The sequence below is a fragment of the Ursus americanus genome, chromosome 24 (assembly GCF_024610735.1).
Source record: "Ursus americanus isolate L20-20 chromosome 24, mUrsAme1.1.p, whole genome shotgun sequence".
In the NCBI taxonomy this organism is placed as follows: Eukaryota; Metazoa; Chordata; class Mammalia; order Carnivora; family Ursidae; genus Ursus; species Ursus americanus.
Window position 1 is genome coordinate 6,117,293 of NC_142150.1, and position 23,557 is coordinate 6,140,849.

At 35.3% G+C, this 23,557-nt stretch overlaps 1 protein-coding gene across 45 annotated transcripts in view; it reads right to left on the minus strand.

Annotated features, from left to right (window-relative positions):
* Window positions 1-23,557, minus strand: part of SOX6 (SRY-box transcription factor 6) — a 586,648-nt gene that overhangs the window by 405,860 nt on the left and 157,231 nt on the right. For 3 of the 45 annotated variants that reach the window (XM_045796552.2, XM_087855327.1, XM_045796551.2), the window contains exon 1: window positions 2,256-2,456. The exons of 29 other annotated variants lie outside the window; for them this stretch is intronic. In XM_045796552.2, the coding sequence (XP_045652508.2) occupies window positions 2,256-2,410 (155 nt within the window). In that variant the 5' untranslated portion in view covers window positions 2,411-2,456. Of the gene's footprint in view, window positions 1-2,255; window positions 2,459-23,557 lie in introns of those variants that run through there. 13 more of the 45 variants (XM_045796569.2, XM_045796563.2, XM_087855298.1 and 10 more) reach the window with 10 other exon arrangements.

Consider the following 23,557-nt stretch of genomic DNA (forward strand, 5'->3'; position numbering starts at 1 on the left):
GACCTGAAGGATGAGCAAAAGACATTCTGATAAATATAGAGAAGAAGTGTATTCCAGTTGAGAAGATAGCATTATGTGAAGACCTTAGAGCAGGAAAAATTTGGAGGCTATAGACCAGTATAGTAGCTGAATCAGAAAGAACCACTGGGAGAAAGGCAAGAGCTGAGGCTGATAATGCAGGGGCCATTGCAGATTATAAGAATTTCTTGTTTTAATTAAAGTGCAATAAGAAGGCAAGAAAAGATCTTTCTTGGATCTCAAAGAATGGTAAATGGCGTTTTTCCTCCTGTATAATGAACATGGTTTTACGTAAAAGTATAAAGAAAAGTATGCGAATGATAAACATCAAATTCAAAAGAGTGATTACCTCTGGCAAAAAGAGAGGAAGATACAAAATTGAGAAAGAGTTCACAGTAGGTTTCCACTATATTGGTTAAGTTTTTATTTCTTATAAATACATAGATATTTTAACCTACACTTTATTTTTTTTTTGTAACTGATAGTCAATACTTTATTGTATTTGGAAATAATCTAGATATTCAGGAATAACTTTCTTTTTTTTTATTATGTTCCGTTAGCCACTGTATAGTACATCATTAGTTTTTGATGTAGTTTTTCAATGATTCGTTAGTTACATATAACACCCAGTGCACATCATAGCATGTACCCTCCTTAATACCCATCCTACACTTTATATAAGCCTTTTTGCATGACTGTAATTTTCATAATAAAAAATTTTAAAGGAATTAATGAATGCTAAGAATTCACTGCTTCATTTCCTTCTTCTCTTCTTTCCTAGATTCATATTAAATCTTCCAATTTTGAGAAAGACAAATACATGGAATTAAGGGATCTCCCCTCTTATACACTTTGTTTCCTGGGCCTTTATTTTCTAGACTTTTAGCATCAGATGTTAGAGGCTCTTCAATTAGCTTATCTTTTATTTTAATATACACTATAAGCCTTGTAGCTTTCCAAAATCCAGTGTTAATATGAGGATTAAATGAGATAAAGCATTTAACATAGCATTTAGCACACAAGAACTCAATAAATTTAAACTACTGTCTTTATTATTTCACTTATTGTGCTCTATATTCTCAATCCTAAATATGGGCCAGAACATTGGAACTAAGAAAAAGCTGAGTGTGTATGGCCAAATGGTGCTCTGACATTTTGAATGCATATACTGTATACATTCACACACACACACACACACACACACACACACACACACATGCACAGGTATAATATATATTTCCAATATGGAATTTATACTTTCTGAAACACACTTTTTCTGTGCTTATCGAAGACTTAAACAACAAAATGTTAATTTGAGGCTTTTTATTGCCACTAAAGAAATACCTTTAAAGAAAAGGGTTAAAATCTGCATTTGATGGTACACAATTACAATTTAAGGTAAGTTCAGTAAGTTTGCTAATTTCTCCTAAGTACAATGCTACACTGAAATGATTTACGGTTGCCTAAAGCTGCAATAATATTCAGTGCAGTCCATACTATGTTTAAAAGGCTCATTTTTGTAATGTCAAGTAATTCATGCAAACTTCAATCTTATAGAATTGAATATTGACATCAAAATTTCTTCTACAACAGGAGAAGCAGTCTTTGATGCAAGAACATTATTAAAATCTTATCTTTTCACGTAATTTTCTTTGTACAAATAGCACAGATCCTCTCATTTCTCTTTCCTTCCAATTCACAAATACAATAAAAGCTGTCTTTAGAAAGGTCCTTAAATTAAACATCACGACGAAATGAGTGTTAGGACCCAGAAGATAAGAGAACTTATGACAGTTTTTGTTACCTAGAAGTCTGAAAAGTATCTCGCTGAATTTTATGTGACTACTATATTTTAAATTACATTTTCATACCTAAGAGTTTGCTCTTGTGAAAAAACAAGTCTGCCACTCGATATTCTTCAGTTTGTGGTTTGGACTCAGATTGTTTTAGTAATCATTCCTCCATGCCCACTTCCTTGTTCTTAATCACAAATCTAATCATGTATTTTTATAAATATTCAAAATTAAATATATTTATCTACTTGGGTAAATACTTTTCAGTTAACTTTTACCGATAGTCTAGGTAGGGATCTCATTAACAAACACATTTGGAACTTTTTAGATTTGTTCTGGCAACTTGTAAATTCATATTAGATTTGACTGTTTAAATATATCAACATTCTATGCATTTTAAAAAAATGAATACAAAAGATTAATTCCAAGTTTTGTTTTACTTACCAACCTCTGCCATTCCACCTCACTGCCTGAACAATATTATCAGCTCTTCGGATACTCATTCTTGCTAAGTAAAAGGATATTTCTTCTCTAGCTGGATTAATAATCAACTTTCTAGATAGTTCATTTGTAATTCTCTTCTGGTTAACCCTTAGCATTACAGCAATCTGCCCAACTCATGCTAATCAATTTATGAAGCAGGAAGAAAAGGGTGAAATTCAATCATGCAGATAACAAATGGAAAATAAAAAATGAGGGACAGTTCAGATTAGGACAAAAAAACAATAAGCCTTACTTTCTTACACTAAAAGGCTTAAATCCTTATGTTAGATATTACAAAGCACTCAGGTCATAAACACAAGAAACAAGATACATGAAGAGAGAAATATAAGAGACTTACAACACACCAGTTCAGGGCATATCAGCCTGTGTTTTCTGCTTTATTTACATGCAGATAAATACAAATCAGCACTGGACTAGGATATACATTTTTCTCTTAGTAAAAACGTCTAACTTTCAACCCCTAGCTGCTTCCCCTCTCAATAGTTGTAATACTTGATCCCCTATCCTACGGTAAGTGCCATCTCAGGCTTTACGGCAATTTTCTCAAAATGTGGTCTATAAACACTTGCATCAGAATAATCTGGGTGCTTGTTAAAAATATAGACACCTGGGCCCCACCTCAGAAATCCAAAGCACCCCACGTGATTTTTATGTACACTAGAAGTTTGAGAGCCTCTGCTCTATGACCATTTCTAACCTCATCTAAGGAGACTCCAACACAATCCTTTGGGACTCAGAATGAAATCAATTACTCCTACTGCTAGTTTGACCTCGACCTTTTGCTTTGATTCTAATAACTAGGATTCTACCTTGATTTCCTGTATCTAAATACATTAGTCCATCTAAGACCATAACCTTTACGTGGTCATGGTAATCTTTCATTTGCAGTCTACTCAGAAACTGGAATCTGTCCTTTAATTACACTTGGTGTCTATGGCTTTGTGGTGGCCTAGCTGCCTAAATCTCTAACTACCACTTGCCCCAGACTTTTCTTGCTTTGTCTGCCTTATGAAAAATTTTAATCTGTTTTATGCCTCTCTCTGCATACATGGACTTGTTGGTGTTCATTGTCCAATCTTTTAGCTAATGCATTTTGCCTGCTATATTCACTTTCTTCCAAGGTTGTTCCCATCCCGGTGGACCTCTACCAGTCTGCTCTATGCCTGTTGTGATGGAACAGAACTTTCTTACTAGAGCTGTGAAATTAATAATTAGCTACAAGATGAAAAGACAGACATGGCAGCCACTGGTTTCACAAATTGCTTCAAAAGTTCATGTTTGTAGTCAGAATAAAGGAAAAGATAATCACTATGGGGGGGGGGACATGGGGATGGGCAAAATGGGTGAAGGGGAGTAGGAGATATAGGTCCCCACTTACAGAATGAATAAGTCATGGGAATAAAAGACATAGCCTAAGGAATATAGTCAATGATATTGTAATAGCGTTGTATGGTGACAGATGGTAGCTACATTTGCGTGGAGCATAGGATGATGTATAGAACTGTCGAGTCACTATGTTGTATACCTGAAATTAATGCCACATTGTGTGTCAACTATTGTCAAAAAAAAAAAAATTAAAGATAACGACTATGAAAAAAGAACCAGGGAAAGCTAAAGAAAAGTCCTTGAGAACTGGAATAGTACACTACGTAGAATAAAGTGAAAAAAAATTAATTCTAATCCTTTGTTTATATTTTCATGGAACCTATTAAGAAAGGTCAACAGAAGAATGATTATTTAATGTGGAGAGAAGGTTTAAGTAAGTAAAAGAAAAACAATACTGGACTAGTAGAACTCTGAAGACTTGGATTTCTCATGGCCTCTATAACTTCCTAGATCTGTGACCTAGATTAAGTCTCGTAATAGTTTTGTGCCTCAGTCCCTCAACAGGTACAATAAACTATGCCCTGTGTGTCTAGAATTATTCTTATACTTAAACAAGATCATATTTATTAAAAAGCTTTGAAACTATAAATGCCTTATAATTGTAAGGGATTATTACAGTTACGTGAATTGCTATTTTTTAAAGATAATAATTAACAACTACCCAAAAACTACCCAAAAAATATAAAGTGATAATTTTTTGTTTTCTTTTATATTATTTTTTAAGTATACACCATATGCATTGAAAGAAAGAAAGAGGAGTTTGTAAAATATCTTTCCTAAGAAAATTTCAGAAATAGGAACAGTATCAGTTGGGGCGGAATAAGGTAAAATCATTCCAAAATATAAGTAAATAATCAGGTTAACCTAAGTTTGCCTAGGTCAGACACAAACCTTAAGAGTCTTACCAGAAGGATGTTTAGATGAAGAAAGGTTCATTTGGATGGACACTGGTGACATTTCTTATCCAGAACCATCTCCCTAAAGCTAGAGTTCAGTGTGACTGCGCAGTGAAAGCTTGGAGCATTTGTTGCAAGGCATTTAGAGTATATCCAACATAGTCTAAGATTCAGTCAAGTGCTATGATTTAATTTAACTGGATAATGTGTACATATTAACATTCAGAAGACAGAAGTCCTTAGCAGGTATGCAAATTGGTTGATGAAAGTTACCCATGCGAAGAAAAAAAGGATTGGTTCTTGACTTAAAAAATAAATACTTCCATCTTTTTGAGTTTTAATAAATGCATTCAACAAATACTGTTGAGTACCTATTATGTTCTAGGCAACATTCAAGACACTGGGGAATCTGAGTGACTAAAACAGCCAAAAATTCTCTGCTATGTAGAGCTTATATTCCAGGAAATATAAGGGAAAGACGGCCAATACATTTAATAGTTATACAAATTATGTTATAAGTTTATAAAGGCTATGGAAACAAATAGAACGGAATTAGGGAGATCAGGAATATTTGAAGGGTCGCAATTTTTGTGGGGGATGGAGGGGCAGAGGGAGAAGGAGAGAGAATCTTAAGCAGGCTCCATGTCCAGCATGCAGCCCAATGCAGGGCTTGATCTCACAACCTTGAGATCATGACTTGAGCCAAAATCAAGAGTTGGACGCTTAACTGACTGAGCCATCCAGGCACCCCTGGTGGGTTACAGTTTTAAAATAGAGTGGTCAATCTTCGGGGTATTCTCTCAAAGAAAACAAAAACACTAATTCAAAAAATATGCACCCCTATATTTATTGCAACATTATTTACAATAGCCAAGATATGGAAGCAACACAAGTGTCCACCCATAGATAAATGAATAAAGATATGGTACATAAATACAACAGGATATTATTCAGTCATTATAAAGAATGAAGTCTTGCCATTCTCAACAACATGGATGAATCAGAAGGTATTATAGTTAAGTGAAATAAGTCAGAGACAAATACCATATGATTTCACTTATATGTGGAATCTAAAAAAATAAACAAACATATAAAAAAACACAGTAACAACGATAAAAGAGAAATGGACTCAAAAATATAGAGAACAAACTAGCGGTTGCCAGAAAGGAGGTTGGGCGGGGGTAGATGGGTGAAATAGGTAAAGGGAATTATAATTTCCAGTTATAAAATAAATAAGTCACAGGGATGAAAAATACAGCATAGAGAATATACTCAATATGGGGCACCTGGGTGGCTCAGGGCATGATCCCAGGGTCCCGGGATCGAGCCCCACATCGGGCTCCCTGCTCCACTGGGAGCCTGCTTCTTCCTCTCCCACTCCCCCTGCTTGTGTTCCCTCTCTCGCTGGCTGTGTCTCTCTCTGTCAAATAAATAAATAAAATCTTAAAAAAAAAAAAAAGAATATACTCAATAATACTACAATAATTTTGTATAGTGACAAATGGTAACCACATTTATCAGGGGTAAGCGTTTCATAATGTATATAATGGTCAAATCACTATGTTGCACACCTGAAAATAATATTCTATTAGATGTCAACCATTTTTAATTAAAAATTCATTAATTAAATTAATTAAAATAGGGTGGTCAAGGTAGATCTCATTGAGAAGATGACATCTAAGCAAAGACTTGATGGATGTGATGACATCTGCTGTGATTCTATTATCATAAAAGGTTTTTTCACCAATTTTTAAATTTTTTATCACTTTAATAATAAATGGAAGATATCTTTATAAATTAACTTTCATATTTGTATTTCATATTATATTATACTTTCATTTTATATTAGTGAAAGTTTCATATTATAACTTGATATTATAATAGTGAAAGTTAAAAATTGATACTTTAATGCTAAAACAAATTACAATATATCCATATGATGGTATATAATGTGGTAATTAAAAATCATGTTTTCAAAAACAATTAACATGGGAAAATACAATAAAATGATTTTTTAAATACAAGAATGTATCTATAGGATGATCCAATTTTGATTTTTTTTTTCATTTACTCAACTATTTTTCAAGTACCTACTATGAGCCATGCACTGTTCTGGGCACCGGAGAGAGAGGAGTGAACAAGCTAGACATGTTCTTTCTTCTCATACACACACAGATAAAATACTGAAATGAAATATACCAAAATGTTACTGGGGAGTAAATTTTTTATTACAAAATAATAAGGTGAAGTTATGGATTATTTATTTTCTCCTCCATGTTTAAGAATAATCCAAAATTTCTAAATATATTCTGCATGATTCCAAAAAGAAACGATAGCATTTATATTGATCTAAATATGATGGTTCATATTTGCCTTGGGGTGTCTGTTTGGATAAAGCACAAATTTACACATAATATTCTGTTAAATGTATATTACATTTTTCAATCATATACTGATTCTTATGTCTCATAACATTTAATAAAGTTGGATAATATCAGGTACCATTCTACAGATGCACAAACTAAAAAAGCAGAACAGTTAACCACTACAGTTATATAATGTGTATGAAAGTGTCTCACATAGTGCCTAGATCAAGAAATGCTGCAGATTCTCAATGCTATGCTACTACCTTAAAGTACATCTCTTCCCAGTTATGCTGTGGTTTTATGTAGGGTTTTTCATCAGGAAAAAATGTTTCATTTGTTTAAAATGAACCTTAATAGTTATCAAAATCTGATCTGAATGCCAGCTCCCCCCACCACCAGATGTTAGCTTTCTTCCATCTCCCCACAGCCACTAAAATCACCAAGAAGTAAGACATGTTCCTATAATGTTTCTTCATTCTTCCTTTGATTTCAAGTTTTTATATTTATTTAAGATTTTATTTATTTGAGACAGAGAGAGAAAGAGAGAAGCATAGCAGCAGAGCAGGGGTAGAGGGAGAGGGAGAAGCAGACTCTCTGAGCAGGGAACCTGTTGGGGGCTCGATCCCAGGACCCTGAGATCATGACCTGAGCGGAAGGCAGGCGCTTAACCAACTGAGCCACACAGGCACCCCAAGGTTTTTTGTTTAAATAGCATAGCAAATGGCATCTATTTGTCAAGCTCTAACTAGTTAAGTTATCTTGGGCCAATCATTTCAACTTTCTGGTCTTTTCTTATTTTTCAAATAGATAATCTCAGAAGTCCTTAAATTCCAGATTTTCATGATATTATTATTTCAAGTCTACAATAAATTAAAAGAACACAGCTTCTCAAAAAAAAAAAAAAGACAGAAAGGCTACAGCAATAAAGACAGTTGGCTAGACAAAGTAAGAAAATAAAGACCTGGGATTAAAAGAAAATTGGAAAATCTCCCCAATCTCCTGGACCAAGTCCAGTTTCAATTATACAGGAGTTGTTTGGGGACAATAGAGAGCAAGAAATACGAAGGTTCCTTTGATCATCAAAAGATGATCCTTTTGCTTAAAAAGATAGTGTTCCTATACTCTCTCTGGTTCTAAAAACATACACACACACACACACACACACACACACACACACACCACAACCACAACAAGTATTTTAATATTGATATGGAAGGAAAACAGAAGTCACTCATTTTGCTGAAATAAAAGTATTTCAAACCCAAAGAGGGTGATTTGGTTTTGAGGATTTTTATAAAATAACACTGTATTCAATCCTTTCCTATCACTTCCTCTGTAATACAAAACTGCAATAGCTCTCAAAATGGCAGCATTTTCTTATGTGCAGAGAGAAAAATTTGTGTTGCTATTGCAGCAACATCTAAACAGTTTCCTGTAAACTTTCTGTGATGGAAGTCATAGAATTTATGATAAAACCCTGTAGAGTGGTGAAACAAATTTCTTTCATATTTATCATTCATTTTATTCAGTGTGCATTTGAAGGAAAACCTTTTAAGAACACCAATAATGTGAGAAAGCTACAACAACTAAATTTATTGTTAAGTATCACATCACTGGTCCTCCTGGGAGTTCAGGAAGAAAGCTTAAATCACATTTCCTAACACATTGGAGAGCTTCCCAGAGATGTGATGGCCCACAGAGGCAAAACATCCAAAGCACACTGGAATCTCAGAGATGGTGACAAAGAAATATCACTTTGTTTAATAGAAGCAAATTGAAGTTACCCTTTTATTTTTTTAAACAAAGTACAAACTCTCTCTTACCCCCTTTTTCTCCTTTCCTTGCCCTGCCCCCTCCTGTTTCACCTGACTAAACTGTAGGTATTTGTTCCATCACCTGACTTAGGGGCTGGCTAGAAATATTAGAAAAAAACAATCTACCATTGTTACATGAGACAACAACCTTTCATGTCCTTGAAGCTCACCATGACCTTTCATCTTTCCTATCCCCAGTGGTCTCTCCTAACAACTAAAACTACACTCAGTTGGGCTGAATTCCAGATTGTCATAAAAAGAACCCTGTCCTTTCAAAACAAAACCAATTTTTACACCAAGGTGGGGGAGAAACACAAGTCCATTGTTCCCTCACAGATGGAAGTTGGAGTTACTAAGGCAACTGCTCTAATCCTCCTTTTTACCACCTTTTTCACATCACTGGCCTATCAAGTATGCTACCTTTTAACTCATAAGCTCAAAAGCTGGTAGTCTAACTGGCTGCCCTAATTAGCTACGATTTTCACACTACAGACAACATGATGAGCTAATCGAAATTTGCAAAATAATGACGTACCTCCAGCAAATATTCCTCCTCCTGAGGCCCAGTCTTAGAATAACAATAATGAGACCATTATTAGAGAAGGGCATTAAAATGCTGCACTGCTGCTAAACAGAGAACTTAATTGTTCTGGTCTTGTCCATTGAATCAACAACCTATTGTTGTGGACTTGAAAAATAAAGGACTGGAGAATGGGTGCCATGATGATTGGTCTGTGCGGCCATACCGGCACTCTGTAGAATTGTTTTCTTTTGAAACTCTTGATGGACTAGTAGTTTTGTTTAAAAGTAACATAAAAGGCGATTGTCTGGATAAAAAGTCCTATTTATTGAAATCCTTAGAAGCAGTTGCATGGATTTGTTCGTGACCCCTGAGATAAAAACATAGTGACCATAATAACACCATTTGTAGAGAGCCCTGTTACCACTGCCTACAGTAACATAAGATAAGAGACAGTCTTTTCTAGCTACTGTAGGAAGGAAGGAAGTACTTCTGAGCAGAAAGCAAGAATGATAAAAGGTCAAATACTGGATAAAGCTCATTAATCTCTGAAAGGGAGACTTTTAAAAATAATGCCAATTTAAGAATTCTACACAATTGCTACAGATTCAAGCACATGTAAAAAGGCTCACAGCTCTTTTTCTTTTTTCTTTTCTCACTTTTGAGCTTCTTTCCTTTGCTTAAAAAAAAGATTAAAATGAAATGATTATTAAATAACTGAAGGAAGATGTCTCAGGATAACCTGGAAAACAAAAAACTCGAAGGTTTCCAGATAATTACTCTTATGTTCATCCCCACTCTATAGCAAGAATAATAAAATGCTAAAGTTAAAGGTTAACTAGTATAGGATTCCCAGCAGTAGAAAAAGCACTGTTTACACATTGTAAAAGTGTCTTCTCTATGGAGCCACAGTACATGTTTTCTGTAAAGTCAGGTGGATTTTAGTGTTGAACTGTGGTGGGAAGGAGTGTACTTTTTGTTAGCAGGTATTTTGGGGGTGGGGTCCTGTTTATTTTTTTTTTTAATCAAGTGAAATCTGCATTATATAAAAATGTATTAAACTGTAAATAAGACCTCTTGCTTCATTCAATCTGTGCTTTGCTTCATTTATCTTCATCTTGTTAGGCTAAATTAATTAACAATCTCACTGTTGCACACTTTCTCTTTTCATTACATCAAATAATGGCCTGTATACGGAGAAAGCCCTCACCACGGGAATTCTGTAACTCCACTGCTAAGAAGAGTTTCTGTGTATCAGTGCAATGATATTAACTAGATACATTCATTTTATAAGCATTTATCAAATGGACTTTTCATTGTTAACAACCAATTAGGTACCTAAACTCTTAACATATTATCGATAGAAAGTTATTTTTTAAAAAATTAGCTAAACTAGAAGTTACAAGATACTTCAAAAAGGAAAAAATCACATTATATATCCACAACCAGACTTCACCAACCATGTCACCCAAAATCAGAACAAACACATGCAAATTTGGCAGGTATGTTTTCACTGATACAACACAACATTGCATAAAAGGTTTAAAAGACACGCCCCAAGCTGTTCTGTTCCTTGCTTTGGAATGTCTAACATGTGATAAATTGGATGATTAGAATTTCATTGGTAAATCCCATTATTTTAAATCTATAAGAGTGAAATGTGTTAAACTCTTTTGTAAGTTTTCTTTCAACCTGAAACACTGTGGCATCTGGAGCTATGCAAATGGACAAAACAGTAAAGCCCTTTTTAATCTTTCCCTGATCAACCAGTGCTTCTTTCTCCAATCACAGCTTTGTGCGTGATATCTTTCTGCTAGCATTTCTTATTTAATTAAAACAGACACTGACAGAAGGACATGGATTAGTACTGTAATGATGCATTTACTTAGATTAATCGGAGGCTCCTTTTAGAGTAATGGCTTAAACAAAGAACAAAAGGAAATTGTTATGAAACAGCCTTTTATCCCAGGCAAAGGTCGCATTATGAGGTTTTTAATTTTGTCAGCTTCTGTTATACTCTGCCTTGCTAGTGGAACATGAGAAGTGCTTTTACCCCCAATAAAGCCAGTTATTATAAAAACAGCCATTAAAGCTGCAAATTAAAACGTCTGGTTTTAAAACAGGTTACTTAGCTTTCAGAATCCTCTAATTAGCATGTTGTGCATTGTTGTGAGGAAAAGAAGACTAAAATGCTAATGACCTACCGCCAGGTGACCACACTGCTGTGCAAAATAATAAGGACCTTTCCAAGTAATATGATGAATTAGCCAAGTAAGGTTCCCCCATCTAGCACCTCTCCTCTGAGTACTGATCAGTAATGCCCACCCTCTACCCAGGGGACTGTGATTCTCAGCCCTCTACTTGTTATATACTCACTAAAAAGCAGACTTCTTTCTACCACAAAAGAAAGTGAATGAAATAGCAACAGAGAGTCTGAAAGCAAAAAAGACAACAGTCATTTGATGTCAAGCACAAAGAAAGAATTAAAGTACCAGGTCCCTAACAAAACTACCTCATTGCCTCTTTCATCCAACACCCCCACCCTTTAATAAGCTGAACTTTTAGAGTGTAAATGGAGTTAAGACTTGAAAGCTCAGTCTTCATTCACGACATTCACTTTTACACTCTGTTGTTTTTAAATGGCCTAAAGTAAATCCAGTTTCCCTTTTTTGAGCCTCATTTTTTTCCATTTTACTGACTCCACTCACCACCACCACCTCTTCTTCCCAGTCAAAATTTGCTCTTGACAAAGGACATATTGGCTTTTGTGTTCCTTGCCACATGAATGTAACTTAATTACTTGCACTTCTTACATTCTTTGCATTATCTTTTTTTGTGGACTGAATGACTCTGTGCCCTGTAAGGCTAACATACCGTAGCTGAAAATATAGACTGGGTGGAGGTATCCCCAGAGTTCCTAAAATTGACCCACAGAGAAAACATATTTCACTTTAAATCAAGTGTCACACAAGTATCACTGACAGGCTAGCTCTAGGAATTTCTTGAAATCATTATGAAACATATGTTGTCATTGAAACAGCAAGAAATCACTGGGAGTCATCTGTGATATTTGCCCAGCTGAGTCTTTTTAAAAAGAGATTAACTGAGGTTGTATCAATTATCTATGGCCACAAAAATGCTGCAGGTTCGACCACCCTAAAACTCAGTGACCTAAAACAATAAGCATTTATTTAGCTCATGTGTTTGCAGGTCAGCTGGGCATTTCTTCCGCTTTTAGTTGAGCTCACCTACATGTCTTGTGGTTAGCTGGCTTTGGCTGATCTAGGATGGCCTTGGCTGGGACAACTAGAGTAATTCAACTTTGCTCCATATGTTTCATCCTCCAGCAGACTAGTCCAGGCTTGTTCTTCTCATGGTGACAGAAAATAGCAAGAATGTGAACAGAAATGCACAAGTGCTTTTACAAGCCTCTACTTGTATCACATTTGCCAACAACCCATTGGCCAAAGTAAGTTAAATGATGGATCCCAGATTCAAGAGTTGAGAAAGAATACCCAGCTAAAATGGAAGGGCACTGTAAAATTTCATGGCAAAGGTCATGGATACAAGGAAGGACAAAGAAAAACTGGGGCCTTTAGAGCAATCAATCTTAGCAAAAAAGTCAAGGTCATTTTGAGGATTCCCAAAGTTCTTCAGAAGTTTTGTTCCATTATCACTAATGTAGTCTAGATAACTACTCAAAACTGATATCATTTTTATTTTAATTAAGTGACAAAAACTCTTTAAAAAACAATTAACAAACAATTCCACCCCTTCATCTCCACCGATTTCCAATTTAGAAACTGCCACTGTAAAGCTAATTCTGAAATATGACCCATAAAGTTCACCATTTATTTTGGCTTACTGACTGCTCACTTCGGCAGCACCTATACTAATATATTTTGGCTTACTGACCTGTTGTGAATCAGTTATTCCTTGATAAAAGGCTTCAAAACTACAAACTTTGATTCTCAGAAGGCTCCCTTCCACCTACAGAAGCAGCTAAGTTTGAAGAAACATCTAATGGACGCTGGGTCCAGAATTTTGTCACTGTATCTCAGAAAGTATCGACAGTTCCCATACCACAGAATCCAGCAAAGACTATATTGCAGTCGTTCACCAGAGCAGACATAGCTGAAATAGCAGTGTTTAAAAAAAAAGGTTTTTAAAGCCCAGTCCTTATCACTCAAATCCCTATTGTTCTTCCAATATCTCTGACAGTAAAAAAGAAGAGCAAAGAAAATTTTTGGCCTCACAGGGCTACATAATAGAGGGTGTCCTAATTTTAAACTCTGCAAATTTCTCTGTTTTGGACCATATGAAATGGAAGATCAATGAGAAAAGTATTCATGGTGGCTGCATGAATTTCAAAGATTTAATCTGACAGAGGCCCTACACATAGTTTTAGGGAGATACCTAGAGCCAGTTACCAGTCTTTCCACTCAGATACACTCATCCAGCAGGAGTAGGAGTGATTACTGGGCAGAATTCCTAAACCCTGTGGCAAAGGAAATACTATCCTATATAGCACCACTCAACAATTATCCCTGTGAGCAATTAAAATAACCAGTGAAGTGGGTCTCCAAAAGGAGCCTTCAGCCATTCCTTCATTTGAGCCAGCTCTGACAATGAGGGCTGCCAAAGCTGGCACTAACACCCGAAGAACAAGAAAGAAAGGCCAGCAAAGCTCAATCCTGCACCAAAGATATTAAAAAGGAAACTAAATGACATAGAGAAAACTATCTTAAGAATTACCCAATTAATGGAGAACAGAAAAAAATCTCATAATAATATGGCTTTTAAGTTCTTTTTACTTTCTACACCCCTTTACAACTTATTTCAGTAATAATTTGTTTTAAAGTGAAGCCCTAAATTATTCTTCGCCTTTTATATACAAGGATGATACCTGGCAAGAATGCAATTTGCACTGGTTTTCTAGTGTTTTGATCAACCAAATCTTCTCACCTGGTCTTTAGCAAGTATCAATCATTAGATCAGTGATCCAAAGCCATGGAACAGAGCAAAGCTAATAGGTCCATATAAGAATCAAGACAAGCATTGTGCCCTCATTAACACTAGGTTCTAAACAAACAATAGGCCCATGTTCAGAGAGCTGTACTAATTCTTCTCAATAGAAGCAGCTTGGATTTAACTCAAATTTTCCTTTAAAAGTCTCTTTGCTTTGACAGAGAGGCAAAAAGAAAGAGAAACAAAAGCACCTGGATATCAGAAAAGGCCTTCAGAGAACAAGGACAAAAAAAGAAAGCTTGACTCCTTAAGAAAAATCATCTTTGAACATCCAGTACCTGGTACATAGTAGGTGCTCAAAAGTTGTGTTGAATTAAATTGTGATACCTTTACAACAGTAAGAACAGAAAAAAGTCAGCACTTCTTTTGTAAGAAATTGCATCAGTGGGCATATCAGATACTCAGAAAGGCCAAACTTAAAGAGTTCCTAACATTTGTGAACTCTTTTTTTATAAGATGCAATGAAATTAAACATTGGTCAAATTACATATGGACTCATACCTACTCCCCAGACTTTTCATAGAGATAAAAAAACTGACTAAAATTAACTCCCAGGAGAGTTTTGGAGGAAGAATGATGTCATAAATGGCTTACTGCAACCAATGGGAAAATTGTGGGGCCTGGAGAAGAAGCTCTATCCTTGTACTTTCCAAGGACATTAGGGACATAAACAGACTAATTAGAATGTTTTTAAATTTCAGATCATGTGTAGCTCCAACTTTGGTTCAGGAACCTTTTTCAATGTACAGTTAACAGTTTCTCTAATAACCAATATCTTCCCTAACGAATGTCATCAAACTACCCTCCTCTTAATCCCAATTGATTACCAATTACCACAGGTAATTGGTAGCATTGCAAGATCTTTGTGGTAGGAAATGTTTATTATATAACACTTAATACCAATTACCACAGGTCTGCCAAAAAATATTCAAAGATAAACACCAAAATAATTACATACCATGACAGAGACTTATAGAAACAACTCCCATGCTTTACCAACATTTTTTCTATCCTCAACTTCCTCCCCCAGTCCCTCCCACTGCCAAAATTTAAAAAACAAAACAAAAATGCCATCTTAGGTTGATATTTCAAAATCCTTTATTGATAAAAATATTATTCCTCCTAGTTAGAGTTTAAACTTAGTGCCTCTAGGAGAGGTAATACTATGAGTTCCTCTCACACTGGAATGTATATGACTCCCAAATCACTTTAAGGTTAAAATATCCTTGATTCCAAAACAAAATAAGGATACTATAAAAAGCGAAAATTATAGACTAATCTCATTTATGAACAGAATTTAAAAATCCTTTAAATATTAAAGTGTAAATGAAAATCCATCAATAAAAAGTAGGTCTTATCTCAGTAATGCTAGATGGTTCAGAAAATCTGCCAATAATGCCCTATTCACAGATTAAAGAAGAAAAATTCTATAAACTTCTCAACAGATGCAAGAGATATAGAAAAAAAACTACAGAAAACTTCATAGTTATTGGTAAATGTTAAGATGCATTCCATAAAAAACAGAAACTATGTCTTCCTTCCCTAAGAGCTTCAGGCTAATTATAAATGGAGTAGCTCGAGATCAGGAGGAAGACTATCCAAAATAAGACCCAAATGGCAACTCTCTTCCAAAGATGCTCAAGGGCTTCCCGCAGTATCTATATGGGTCATAGCAAGCTCTTTGTGGTAGGAAATGTTTATTATATAATATCAAATTAAAACCAAAGAATACACAATGACATCTATGCTCTGATTACAGTTATGTGAATTAAAAAAAAAAAACATGGACAAGGACTGGAAATGAGCAGGTAAAAGTGAAAACAGATGACACATCATAAATTCTGTGTGAGATTTTATCTTTGCTTCTGTCATTTTAATATAAATATAATAAAAAATTTTAAAAACAACAATAATAATAAAGGTCTATGTGACTACTCTAGGATACTATCCTATGAGTAGGTTTGGGCAGGAGAAGGAAATAAGACAGTGAGTGACTAAAAAGAAAGATCACCATGTAGAAGGGTTATAAGAAGAAGAAAGGAAGGGCTATTAGAAGCTGGGGCACTGGGGAAAATTTAAAAAAAAGAAAGAAAATAGAACAAGTTTATGGATTTTTTTTTTCTTGAGTTAAAAATACAGTTCTCCGGGGCACCTGGGTGGCTCAGTCGGTTAAATATCTGACTCCTGGTTTTGGCTCAGGCTCAGGTCATGATCTCAGGGTCATGACATTAAGCCTTGTGTCAGGCTCATACTCAGTGTGGAGTCGGCTTGGGATTCTCTCTCCCTCTCTCTCTCTATCCCCCACCTCTCAAATAAATGGGTAAATCCTTTAGAAGAAGAAGGAGGAGAAGTAGAAGCAGCAGCAGCAGCGCAAGTCTCCTACGGATTTTACACTTTAAACTGTATTTGTCTGGGTTGCACACTTGGGGTCATTTGAGGAAAAGGGAAATTCTACTAATGATAGATAAAAAAAACTTTGAAATCCACTACCTCTGAGAAATTTCACCCATATAAAAAGTGTGCATGCCATTCCAAATGTGCTCCTGTCTGCATGGACTCATAAGGCTTCTGTAACTTTGACTTGATGTTATAATGCTTCTAATGGGGGCCTTGGTTTCATGGACTAGTTAGCACCCCAAACTCTGAGCATGATCATTTCCTTATGAGAACATAAACACCCAGGGGACTTAGACTTAAGGCTCTTAGATGAGGAACGTATCTATAATCTATAAGAATTAGGGAGAGGGGTGCCTGGGTGGCACAGCAGTTAAGCGTCTGCCTTCGGCTCAGGGCGTGATCCCGGCATTATGGGATCGAGCCCCACATCAGGCTCCTCCGCTATGAGCCAGCTTCTTCCTCTCCCACTCCCGCTGCTTGTGTTCCCTCCCTCACTGGCTGTCTCTATCTCTGTGAAATAAATAAATAAAATCTTTAAAAAAAATAAAATAAAAATTAGGGAGAAAACAGTGTAAACTTCAGACCTTGTCACTTAAGGTTTAAGTTAAAAGACCAAACGTGACTGAGAATATACACCCTTGAAGGGCAGGGAAAAATCAAGAAAACCTTGGATATTATTTTAATGTTGGTTTTTTTTTAATTTTTTAAGTAATAAAATCTTATTCTAAAATGGTTCAGTATTGAGAGATGATCAAATATCAACCTAGTCTTTATATACATATTTCAAACAATGTGAAAAGACAGATAAAATGGAGCCCTCCTAAAAGACAAATATAAATTAAAAACATTGCCCCTTTAAATGTGATTTACAAATGTCAAGTAGAACGTGCATAACTAGATTTTGAGAATAAATTTTCATCAAAATTCCAGTCATTTTTCCAGGAAAATGGCAAAATTTGTACTACAACATCCATTTCTATTTTGTGTTTTCCAAGCTAGGGAGAAGATGTCTAATTTTAGGTAAATCCATTAAAGTTTACCTTAAGTAGAAATATATATTAATGAATAGGATTAACATATAAAAATGTCACAAGCAGAGGATATTTCTTCAGAGCGTAGGTAAAGTACCCTCTCCAATTCCTGTCCAAGTTGTACATCCAACAAAGATATCAAACTGCAACAGATACGTGAATATTAAAAATATAAGCAAATTTCCACTTATTTTATTTAGAAAGAAGGAAAACTATATATTTATTTTTTTAAAGATTTTATTTACTTATTTTAGAGAGAGATTGCACATGCACATGAAGGGGGTATGGGCAGAGGGAGAGGGAGAGAATCCTAGCAGACTCCAGGCTGAGCATGGAGCCTGATGTGGGGCTCAATCTCATGACCCTGAGTTCATGACCTGAACCACCAAAAGTCGGATGCCACCGAGGTGCCCTGAAAAACTGTATTTTTTTAACCCAGGAAAAAAATCTATAAACTTGTTCAATTTTCCTTTTTTTTTAATTTTCTCTATTTCTTTTTTGAGTATAGTTGACACACAATGTTACATTAGTTTCAGGTGTACAACATAGTGACTCAACAACTCTATACATTATGCTATGCTCACCACAAGTATAGCCACCATCTGTCACCATACAACCCTATTACAATACCATTGACTATATATTCTTTATGCTGTGCCTTTTATTCCTGTGATTTATTCATTCCGTAAATGGAAGCCTGTATCTCCCACTCCCCTTCATTCATTTTATCCATTCTCCCTACCCCTTGCCCTCTAGCAACCATCAGTTTGTTTTCCATATTTATATATCTGATTCTGCTTTTTGTTTTTTCAGTTGCTTTTTTAATTCCACATATGAATGAAATTATATATTTCCCTTTCTCACTCTAATTTCACTTAACATAAAAGCTTGTTCTATTTTCAAAATTACATAAAGTCTGAAACTTATCTAGCTATATCATCTCATTTGCATTTTATTCTTTCACAATACTAATTATTTCAAAAGGAAGTATAATGACCTTCATCATATCATCCCACTCATTTGTACTCATGGAAAGTAAAGTGGAATAAATAAATTTCATTATTGGATAAGTCAATGGACAACAAAATATTTCTCCAAATCACATATATCCATCCACCTTATCAGTTGTGTGGTCATTTGGTTGTATTCATAAGAACACTTTTAGTTGTGATAAAAAAAACTAACTCAAAGTGGCTTTATTTAAAAAAATTTTCTTGGCTCAACGTAACTGAAAAGTCCTGGCTTCTGACCCAGCTGAACTCAGTGTTAAAATGGTGTAATCAGGAATTGGTCTCTCTCCATCTCTCAGGCAGGTTCTCCCACTTCAGGGGCAAAGATGACTAGCAGAAACTCCAGGTTAGCAATGACAGTAGACAGGCAGTGCTTCTTTCCCATTAATTCCCAGCAAAGATCCCAGGATTAAGTCTCAATAGCCTGGCATGGATAACATGTTTATTTCCTAAACAATCAATGTGACCAGGCATATGGAATGCCCAGCTCTGACTTGGGAGGGTAATGGCAGCTCTACCCCAACTACATTTACCAAAAGAAGCATCATTCTCAAAAAAAAAAAAAAAATCAAGGAGCTTTTACTAGGAAAAATGCTGGGAAGGGAATACAATAAACTGTATGTACCTATAATTCATGAGTTTCTTTTTCCAATAATTATTACAGTGAAGTAACTTCAGGAAAAGACAATAACAATTGTAAACTCTTCATTGTGATAGCAGTTGCACAGCAAAGATTTGTTTGAATTGTTTCTAACAGCCCCAAAAGAGGAACAAAAACCAAGAATCTAGTCATCCTTAAGGTAGATGAAAACAAAGGATTTTTTCTTTTGATAACTTTACTTCCATTTCCTCACATCAGGGCCAGCTATCCCAAGGTACTCTTTCTATCCTTCTTTTTATCCTTAGCCATTGTTAAGTTTAAAATCCTTAGAACACTTGCAAAGATTTATAGTAGCTTATCTTCAGCTACTTTCCCTAGAAATTTCTTCATGGGTCCCTAAGCACTATCAAAACTGCTTTGGAGCCCAGCTATAAACATGTTTCTCTATGAGGTCAAGAAAACCAACACCTTTATTTTGAATGAAGATCTCATATAACTTAATTCATTTATCTTAATTTTTATTTGAAAAGACTGCTACATTTTAAATTCAAATGCCACAAAAGAAGAACATATTAAGCTATTACTGACCCTTTATATCTTGGGTTGAATGTGACTATCGAATGCTTTCTTGAAATAAAGATTTTATATGAGAGAATGGAAGGAGAACACAAATGCAAAGAAAACCTGGGCAGAGTGGAAAAGTCATTAATGGAAAGAGTGGATGAGGCATCAAAGGCACTATTCATTGATGTCAAATTCATTCACACATTCATTTTATGCATATATTTAGAGCGCTAATTATGAGCAAACTACTGTGTTAGAGACAGTATCAAGAAGTATGGCATAGACCTCACTCCAAAATCAGGATCGGCAAGAAGGACAGAAGGAGCAGGAGCAGTAATGGTGAGGGTGACATGTCAATTTGTTCTTTACTCCCCAATCACAAACTTCAAATTTTGTTCAGGGACCCACAATAAATAACACACTTCATATTTTTAAAGACGTTGCATTCAACTTACCTACAAATTCAAGAAACTTCTTCTTCCTGAACTCCCAGGATAATATGAAAACAGTAAAGGCCATCAATACATACAAGAGAAACCAAATTTAAGAAGAGCAATGCAAATTTGGTAAATTATAAAAGGAATTGAGAGTGTGCAGGCTTTCAAAATTTTTAATTAACTCAATAATTATATACTTCGTGCTTATGGAAAAGTAGATACTATATGGTCATATAAGTTATTTAAGGTGCATTTGATTTACTATACCTGTCCTTAAAAAAAAAAAAACTTTGATCAGAAGCTAACAGAAAGGAGGATTCACAGAAACTACAAAAAGACAAATTATGACAAGCACAAAATACTCTGAAAGTTCAAATGAAGTGAGACCAGAGAAGACTACAAGGAGCTGGGACTTGGAAAATGAATAGAAATCCCACAAGTAAAAATGTTTATCAGAAATATTCCAAGTAAATGGAGGTATGAAATAGAAAACTACAAACTGCTTCTATACTAATCAGTTCAAAAGTATCTACAGGATTTTAGATGAAGATATACTCATATAACCTATCTTTTTAAATCCTACATTTTAAATACATTGTATTATTTGAAATTAAAAGATTCTGAAAGTTATAAATAATGCATGCTAGAATGACAGTTATACTATTTGTAATGTATAAAGAATGGGACACTTCATATAATATCTGCATTGGGCATTACATGCCAAAGATACCCCCTCTCAATTTTTTATTATTTATATTTTAGCAAATGAGCAATAAAATATGAAGTAAACCTCCCACACATAATGGGAAGTATGTTTTAAGTTTGAGAGGCTAGACATGTAAATTACTTGCTTAATTGGGCACGAAAAATCTGTATCTCTTCACCGTAAAAACAATTGGGCTTTTGTTACCTTGTGGCCAGCATATATAATATATACCATTTGCACAAATACACCATTAACTACACAAGCAAAATAAATGATTGATCATGAGAGATACCTGCAAACCCCAAGAATATCTGGCAGTCTAAATGGCATGGCATTGGGCAAAATGATAATAAGGAGAACCTTGAAGAAAATGATGTCTCCTGACTATATAAATTCCTGGGTTAAAAAAGTAAAGGCTTAAGTAGGACTTGGGGATTGTCCCTTGATTTTAAATATTTAGCATAAAGTTCAGCACATGTGACTCCCCAAGGGATTTTTCCCAATATGAACCTATTTAAAGAATATACCCTCATTCCCCTAGCCTACCTGTCCCTGTACAATGAACATGACCACAGAGCCTCCCCCATAAGGTATTAGCACCACAGTAGGTTAAAGTAGAACTAGAGACAATCTGACTGCCAGGTACACTCTGATCAGCTTGAAAAATTCACCTTCACGTTTAGAATCAAGCGCAGACTAGTAATTCGTAATCAAATCAAACTTGAGTAGAAAGAAAATGCATGTCCATACAGATGTCAAAAAACACATAAAAAGATGCTCAACATCACTCATCATCAGGGAAATACAAATCAAAACTACAATGAGATATCACCTCACACCTGTCACAATGGCTAAAATTAACAACACAGGAAATAACAGGTGTTGGTGAGGATGTGGAGAACTTACACTGTTCACAGGAATAAAAACTGTTGTAGCCACTCCAGAAAACAGTATAGAGGATCCTCAAAAAGTTAAAAATAGAACTACCCTATGATCCAGGAATTGCACTACTGGGTATTTACCCAAAGGATACAAAAACACTCATTCAAAGGGATACATGCACCCCAATGTTCACAGCAGCATTATCAACAATAGCCAAATTATGGAAAGAGCCCAAATGTCCATCGAATGACGAATGGATAAAGGAGATGTAGTATACATATATACAATGGAATATTACTCAGCCATCAAAAAGAATGAAACCTGGCCATTTGCAATGACATGGATTGAGCTAGGGTGTATTATGCTAAGCAAAACAAGTCAGTCAGAGAAGGACAAATACCATGTGATTTCACTCATATGTGGAATTTAAGAAACAAAACAAATGAGCAAAGGGGGGAGAAAAGAGAGAAAGAGACAAACAAGAAACAGACTCTCAACTATACAGAACAAATTGATGGTCACCAGAGGGGAGGTGGGTGGGAGAATGGATTAAATAGGTGATGGGGATTAAGGAGGGCACTTGTGACGAGCACTGTATGTTGTATGTAATCGCTGAATCACTAAATTCTACTCCTGAAACTAATATTACACTGTATGTTAACTAACTGGAATTTAAATAAAAACTTGAAACATAAAAAAAAAGAAAGAAGATACATGTCCTGATAGAGACTCTTCTGCCAAACTTCCTATAGCATGACATGCCAACTTTCCCCAATGGGCAGCCTCATGTTTTTAGCATTATTATTTGCAAAGGAAATATGAAAACTACAGATAGGTACAGAAATTTCTAAGATGCCGTCTAGTCTCTCTGGTACTATAAAAATAATTTATTTTGAATCCTAGGCAGTTATCCAAGGATGACATTTTAGAGGATCCCACTGCCTTCAAACTTTTAAATTTGGGAACGTGAATTCTACCTGACAGTTTCTGGAAAAAACTGATGGCTAATTTGTACCAGTAAATCTGTCCAAATTTTTTTTGAATCAAGGACTCCTCATTTCAATAGGTTTACCAGTTAAACTCAGAATTTGAACTTCAAGTGTCCACAACACTAAATCATTCCCAATCACATCTTTTAATAACTTTATACTCTCCTCCTCTTGTCAACATTTCCTATATTGTCACTCATCCACTCAATTATTCACTCAACAAATATTTATTGGATGTTTACTATCTTCTATGCCTTGCAAGAAGGCAAGGAACCAGAAGTTTTTTCCGCCTTGGGAGCTATGGAATTTGTGACAGAATGTCATAGTAGTGTCTTATAAGGCCGATACAAGTACTCTAAATCTGAGCTAATAATTGGATGGGCAGGGTGGGAAACATGGAGACAAAGATGCTACAGAAACAATCCTTCTACTTCTCACTCTGAACCACAGAATGAGGAATCAGAACTATTTAGTAAATTTGAAGCCTCATATTTGTACTCTTGGTACTAGACCAATTCACTGACCCTCAGACAAGATTTGCAGGGGAAGCTGAAGCATTGTTCTCCTCGAAGAGAGGAAGTGAGCTACTTTTTATAAGAAGGAACTAAGCAATAA